The sequence below is a fragment of the Halyomorpha halys genome, unplaced genomic scaffold, assembly GCF_000696795.3.
Source record: "Halyomorpha halys isolate HHAL.00 unplaced genomic scaffold, Hhal_1.1 Scaffold686.1, whole genome shotgun sequence".
NCBI classification, from domain to species: Eukaryota; Metazoa; Arthropoda; class Insecta; order Hemiptera; family Pentatomidae; genus Halyomorpha; species Halyomorpha halys.
In genome coordinates, this window is record NW_027114454.1 from 50,655 (window position 1) to 58,578 (window position 7,924).

The following is a 7,924-nucleotide window of genomic DNA, read 5'->3' on the forward strand; positions in this document are numbered from 1 at the left end:
TTAAATATTTTCTTAAATATTTATTCAATTTGTCTAGGATCCCACTAAATTTTCTAAAAAAAAAAAAATCAACGGAAGTTTTTACTCTTTTTACATTAAAAAATATTATTGATTTATACCTACAATTTGATTTGTTCGTCACATTGACTTGAGTGCAGCCCCGATTGATAGCAAAGAAAATCGAATTTTTCTTACTTTTCTCCTTGAATTAAACTCAAGGCCCTAGCTAGGATATTTGAAATACCTCCCATTTAAAAGCTATTATATATTATTCATATTATCATTATTGTCGGTTACTGAATTATTTATCATGAGTTGGTATCATGATTTAGAAGGCTTAGTACCATATTTATCCTTTTCTCTGAATTAGATAGCCGTCTTCCTTCTCCTCTTATCAATTGACACCACAATAATACGATACGTCTACTTTTAATCAGATTTTATAACTTGGATTTTATGATATCCGAAATAAGTGTACTGCTCTAAGGCATCATAGAATTCGTAAATCGTAATACCGATAAAACGAAAGATTAATAAAACATATTTATAAATTTTGGAAATCTGCGAATAATTATGTATATTTTACAACTATTCAATTTTAATTGAATTAGAACATTTAAAAATAACGGTTGTTAAAATAACAGCCGGGTTCTATAGTTGATTTAGTTTCGCTTATCTTTACATGGAATATGTAGTAAGAGGAAGTATCGCGTTCGTGCTAAATTTGGTATTCTAATTTTTGACTGAAATACACGTTATCTAAATCCAACTAACCCAGTCTCACTAAATTATCTGTGTGAATAGCCTATCTCATAAACAAAAAAGTGGTATGAAATTGAATGGTATGAAATGAGTGGTATGAAATCGACTGCCCGGAAGTGCCAATTTATGAAATTAATTTTTCATTCTGATATTTTGATTATACTCGGTATATCAATGTACAATCTAGTAGTTTTTAATATTAGTTATGTATTAGTAAATAGTTTAACAGGGCTTAGATTAGATGCCGAAATTTCAAAAGTTTTCCTCTATGATACCTTTAATTTTGTTTATTAGAAATAATAAACCATTTTTCATTGCTAACTGTAATAAACAAATGTATAAATATGAACTAGGAATGAATTCAATAATTTACTAATGAAGAAATATATACAGCAGTTATGAGAAAGGAAAATTTTATATAGCCAAGCATCTTTCCCAATTGTAATCGAATGTACCCGACTATATTGTGCAGGAACCAAGTTGATATTCGTTATTCGTACCTCAATAAATATTAAAATACAAATTTTAATATCAACAGAAAAATAAAAATTTAACGAAAGTTGTGTGTCGCGCGCACCGCTCCCGATTTTTTAAAAAAATTTTAAACTTTTTTTGTTGAGTATAAGTACATCCTGTCTCTCTTAATTACGTCGGTGATAGAAATAGGTGAGTAAATCCAACCACAAGAGCACATTAACATCGAATTCCAAAACCAATCAATTTACAATTACAATTTGGAATCAATTTACAAAGCAATATAGTATATAGTATGTACCACAACATTGTAACTCACAACTGCAAATTTAAAAAATCTTGTGTGGTGCAGACATCACACAACTTTCTCTTACCACCCTCCGTACGTAACCCAAAGTTTGGGTGGATTGGTGGTGTTGAAGTCATTGCTATTTCGTTTTGTTTTAAAAGCAGGAAAGGCAAAAAATATATACAATTTTTTTTTTGTTATAAAAATTATAAAAAAAGGTGGGAATCACGAATATAAATTTTCTTTCCTGCCAAGTGTGCTACAGTTTAACATACAACGGAGGCTTAATGCAGTCGGGAAAGATCGGCCAGTCTCGGCTTTTCCCATTACAATCGGATGTTTATATTTTTCATTATTTCTCTTTTATTTATCAATAAAAATCTTTAATATTGTATATTTATCTGTTGTTGATGATTATTCACAATAACTGTTTATTTTTATTCAAATGAATAAAATTAAAGATACTTTAAAGGAAGATTCATCATTTAACATTTAAGCCACGTTAGGCTATTTCAATGAGGATAAGACCTAGCTCACATTAAAGACCATTTAATCCTACAGCGGCATCAGTTTAATATAAAATATTTGAATCATTTTCGAGAAAATCGAAAAACTGAGAAAAATCGATTGCATGAAGTGACACTTCGACTGATCAGTCAATTTTATTGAAATTGTTGCTGCCTCACCCTAGACATGAAATGAAATGAAAATAGCCTTTTATTTATGCAGTTAAATTAAATCATTACAAAATATAATATAAACATTTAAAGAAGTTAGAGGGAAAAAAATAAATTGATATATATAATAATTGACAAAACATTAAATTCTATCAATTTTCTCTACTTCCTCCCTCTCTCCTCTTCTGTATCCTTTCCTGCTTAGGCCTTCCCTTTGGGGAGTAATAGTCAGCACTCCCCGGGGTGACCAGTCGTATTGGGAGGCGAGTTCATTCCCCTTTTTCTTCCAGACATCCCTGTCCCTAGCAGCTCTCCACCAGAGAGGTCCTGCCATCCTCTTGAACATATCGCTCCATCTCTTCTTTTGACGTCCTCTTCTTCTTTGAAGGTCGTATTGAGTACATTCTGTGTCAATTTTTGACCATCTGTCATCTTCGCTTCGAAGGAGATGCCCTGCCCATTTCCATTTAGTCAATCTTGTCATTTTCAGTGTGTAAGTGAGTCCTGTTTCTTTCTGGATTCAAGCATTTATTCGATCTCTTTTCCTCACGTTCACAATGCTTCTTCCAATATTATTTTTCCACACCTGTAATTTCCTCTCTTGAGCTATAGTCAGTGACCACGCTTGGCATCCATAAGTGACCACTGGGCTAATGCAACTATCTTAAGGTCATTAATTTCACACTCCTCTTTTACGCCATTTGTCAGAGGTTTCGTCTTCTAGTAGTTCGGATAAAGACTAACCTCTTCACACAATATCAGAAGCCGCTTAATCATTTCTCTCAGTTGTTCCATGCCTTTTGCAAAGAGCACAATATCATCTGCAAAACGTAGGCTGCTCAGCTATTGTCCATTAATTTTGATGCCTACTTCTTCCCATTCAAGACGCCAGAACACCATCTCCAATGCAAGAACAAACAAAATTGGGGATAGCGGATCACCCTGTCGCACACCCCTCTCAACATCAAAGCTTTGTCCTCTCTTTTCAGTCATAATAAATGCTGTCATCTCCTTATAAAGCTCTGTTATTATCTTAATATATTTGTCCTCTATTCCTATTAATCTTAGTGCCTTAAATATCCCTGAACGTTTAATACCGTCAAAAGCCTTCCTAAAGCCAAAGAAACAAAGATATAGAGAGTTATATACATTTGCTTTCTCGATGATTTGGTTTACAGTCTGAATGTGGTCCTCTGTCGAAAATTCCTTCCTAAAACCTGCTTGTTCTTCGTCAACACATTCCATTATTCTTTTTGTAAGGCGTTGTTTGAGAACACTGGTGAAAACTTTTGACATAGTTGAACAGAGAGAGATAGGCCGATAATTCTCTATACCTGTTGTCTTTTTTATTAAGCAGAATTATTTTGGCGGTTTTCCATTGTTTAGGTATTGCTTCTTGTTCAAGAATCAAATTAAACAATTCTGTCAGTTCTTTAATTAGAATATTCCCTCCTGCTTTTAAAATTTCATTACCGATGTTATCCGGCCCCGGAGACTTCTGGGATTTTCGTTTTTCAAAATAAAAGCTACTTCTTACATTATTGGTGGAACTTCCCCTAAATTTTTAGCCATCTTTCCTTCTTCTCTTATTTCTAAAGTTTCCATGTTACTTTTATAAAGTTTTTTGAAATATTTTGTGGCTACTCTGCTCATATTTTCACTATTGGTCACGACCTCTCTTCTATTGTTTTCTAGAGCAGCCATCCATTGTTTGCCTTTAGACAGTTCTTTTTGAATCCTTTTTGTAGACCTGCTCTCTGCTAAAATGTTTTCTATAATATGCATATTGTATTTTTTCCAGATCTTCTTTTACACTTTTCCTAATCTAGTTATTTATGGCCGTGAGATCTTTCCTTTTGCTTTCCCAAGTATCACTTCTTTCTTTTATCCTTTTGCGAATAATAAAAAGTTCTTTAGTGTCCTCGGATAGTTTACATTTTTTATTTCTAATGAAGCTGGGAACCTGTGTGACATTGTATACATCAATAGCTTTAGAGATGAGGTTATGTTTTTCCTATACAGTAAAGGAAGTATTTTCTTCTCTACATGTTTGACTGTTCTCAATATATTTTGAGAAATCCCTACAGAATTTTTCTATTTGGATTTGTTCTTGAAGAATAACAGTTTTCTTTTTTACTTTAAATGGTCTCTTTTCCTTGAACTTTTCAACATTTAACTCCACTCTTAGCAGCCTGTAGTCTGTGTTAAAGTTGAAACTGTTTATGATCTCTAGATTTTTTACTAAATTGGTTTGATTAGTAAGAAAATAGTCTAACTCAAACTTGTGGCCTTTGGGAGAACACCATGCCCATTTTGCCTTTGCCCTTTTTTTAAAGAATGAGTTGACAATTGTCAAACGTTGACTAGAGCAAAAGTTTATTATTCGTTTGCCACATTCATTCCTTTCACCAAATCCCCAATCTCCCATAACTTGGTCTTCGCCATCTAGTTTGACTCCAATTCTGCCATTGAAATCTCCCATCACAACAATCCAATTGTTTTTGCTTTTAAAGCTAGACACTAATAGACCCAATTGTTCATAGAATTTTTCTATTGTCTCTGTTGAGTCTTCCATTGTAGCGGAATGTAATTGTACAATAGTTATGTGTTTAATAGGAGTTATTTGTAATTTTAACACGGATATTCTGTAACTTATTTCTTTAAATTCTATTATTCTATTTTTAAATTTTTTCGAAACTAAAAATCTCATTCTATAGATTCCATTTTGAGATGACCCCAAACATATCCCCGCCTTAAATATGTGATTTCAGTTGCTTCGGGATGTACACACAAACTAATTATATTCACAGATAATTTTATTCAAGTCTAATTTCTGTCTTTTTTTTAAACGAGGTCTAGAAAAGTTTCATTCAAACTGAGTGCGAGTGTTGATATACAGTTTCTGAACTATAGAGAAAAATATATCAAATATGACACATCTGAAAATAACTATTAAAAACTTAAAGACTGTACAGTCAAATCAAATCATCTATTTATTGAGTTTTTTAAAATTATTTGAAATTTTTCTAATAAATTTAACTTCTCCTTATCCAAGTTAAGAGTTAAGTATTGGCATTTTAATTATATCATTGTATTATATTGTATTATATTATTACATCCAATATGTAAATATTTAATAAAGGGTATATTATAATTAATTTAGCCAACCCATCTTATCCCATCCTATATCTTACAGTATCCTTATTTATGGGATACCCTTATATTTCATTTACTAGTGAACTTTTGTGTAAGTATAACGACTTAAGATCCCAAACGGTAATAACCTATTACTTAGATAAAATCCGTATCTGGTCAGCTAGAAGCCTAATATCATGATCGACACGAGAGTGATGATTTTTGAGAATCTGGACTTCCTACGGTATACGACTAGTTATGTCATGAAGATTGTTGCTAGCATTATCTTCATCATTCTTTTGATACTGGGATGGCTGTGAGTAGAAATAAATTAAAAAAAAAAAAAACTTTGTTTTGATATTTTTTTTTATCGTTTATTGAAGTAAATGGGTTAAATAACAACTAGCAGAGTCGATAAAAGTTGAATATAATTATAAAAGGACTTCATTACATATAAACACATAACACAACGCTATGAGGGCAAGAGCTTGGTTAAACGACTTAGTCCGTAGCGGGAAGGTAGGTTACAATCAGCAGTGTTGCCAGAGTCAACCGCACAAATCTTTCAATGAATATAAATTGATAGATAAACACAATAAAACAATTTATCTCAACATCATTGATGTCAAAGTTATTAAACAAATACTTCACAATAGACAAAGATGGTTTCCTATACTTGATTGATATAATCACTCATCTCGGACCCGTTTAAAGTAGACGTAACAGTAGATGTCGATAGACATCATTCGCTGGGTCGGTGATAAACGTTAGGAACGTGGCTGACGACAATCGTCATGGTAAAGAGGGTACTCTTCTCCTCAGCCTTTGGCACTTGATGATTAGTTGTTATGAGCCTTTGTTTTCTAAGTTCTTAAAAATTTTATCACAAACTCAGAAATATCTTATGACGTATGGAACTCCCATTATTGAAATACACCCGTCTACTTCTTTCATCAATGATTCTCTTTTTTTAGGTGGCCAAAACACTATGCGAAAAAAAACTATCCAACTAGCTATGCTATAATGAGTAGGTCGCTGGGAGGGATTGTGGCTGTCGTGGGCTGCCAGAAGGGCTCTATGCCAATGAAAACACGGGGGCGATGCTCCTTTCGCAACGAGTTGCACGCTACGTCCTACCTCTGACCCAGTAATTATTATCAAATGATAAGATTCCGAGCAAACTTTCAGTATACCAAGGCTCACACTGAAGTTGTTCCGAACATATCTATAAGACGATAATTGGACCTGACAGCTGAGCGCGTTGCGGCCAGGGTCCCAGTGCACATTTATTTCGCGGCGGCCCGGAGAAATGAATCTTGAAATTCCTACTTTGGGGCTATATAAGTCCTTAATAGAGGACTTGAAAGGAAAAAAAAAACCACCGTTGCTAGAATAAAAGTCGGTACTGTCAATCATAGACGCTAGTAAAGGGCGGCAATGAAGTTTCTTGTTGTAATAACATTAGATTTGAATAAAATCCTCAAGTGTTACGAATGTTTTTGTGGACACCTGACATCAAGGAATTGAAAATTTATAATTAAGGGGTTTTAAGGACGCCAAAATCGAATCTGACTTTTTTTTCTCTCTACTCCTAGGGCACATTGGCTAGAACCCTGGGACAGATGTCCAATATTTTTCGACCTAATATTACCAAAAAACTTTTCATTGAAATCGATCTTCCCACATCGATAGCATCCTCTCGTAATTAACAACTAATACACTAATAAAAAAATGGAATAAATAAAACAAATGACTAATAGGCTTTAGAAAGAGGTGAACCAAGATTTACGAGATGGTTTGGTCATCTCGCCTCTGTTGTAGTGAGGTTATCCTTATACAGCAGGCCTCATTACTTTATTTTTCTGCAGTACTGGTTAACGATTGTGTTCAAGGTGACGTGATACTTCAGTTGATTTCAAAATATAAAGACCTATTGGAGAAACACAATTTGTATAAAGTACTTACTGGTTAGTTATTAACATGTTTTTTTAAATCTTAATTTAAACATGTGGCCGCAACATTCCGCCCACCAAAATTTTTAATACCTGACTGGTTCGCTCAAGGAAAGCTTCTGTCTTTAAGCTTCAAGGGAGGACGCTTGTAGATAATATTATGATTGTGACAGTCGATGCCAGGAGACTACTGGAAATTAGACATTGAAGACTGGCGGCTTCAACTGCGGGATCAAGTCCTCTCTGTAAGTTTTGTCAATCAATCAATCAAATAAGAAAAAGAAGATATTCATAGCACGACATCACAGTGCTTAACTGTAATTAATTAAATAGCAATAATATTTCACGGTTATTAAACCAAGATGCAGTAAATTGAAAGTAATAATTTATGTATTGAAAATCCTCTACACCGCCTATAGAGCTGACATTCCAACCAATCCTAACACTATCCTCACCACGTTTGCTGATGAAACATACGTGCTCGCAATTGATAATAACCCTTTAATTGCATCTCAAACTCTTCAGTCCGGAGGATTTACTTAGAAAAGAAGTATGAACATATTAGTTATTATTAATTTAAAATTTAAATATGAAAAGAAAATGAAAATTGAGAGGAAGAAAATATATGTAACAAT

At 33.4% G+C, this 7,924-nt stretch overlaps 2 protein-coding genes across 2 annotated transcripts; both read right to left on the reverse strand.

Moving 5' to 3' along the window:
- Positions 1–3,045: 3,045 nt before the first annotated feature.
- On the reverse strand, positions 3,046–3,498 carry LOC136796824 (uncharacterized). The gene has a single exon (XM_067051633.1). It carries the CDS (start codon positions 3,496–3,498, stop codon positions 3,046–3,048), a length of 453 nt encoding a protein of 150 aa, XP_066907734.1.
- A 718-nt stretch (positions 3,499–4,216) lies between these two features.
- On the reverse strand, positions 4,217–4,777 carry LOC136796825 (craniofacial development protein 2-like). The gene has a single exon (XM_067051634.1). The coding sequence runs from the start codon at positions 4,775–4,777 to the stop codon at positions 4,217–4,219; it is 561 nt and encodes a 186-aa protein (XP_066907735.1).
- Positions 4,778–7,924: the final 3,147 nt, after the last annotated feature.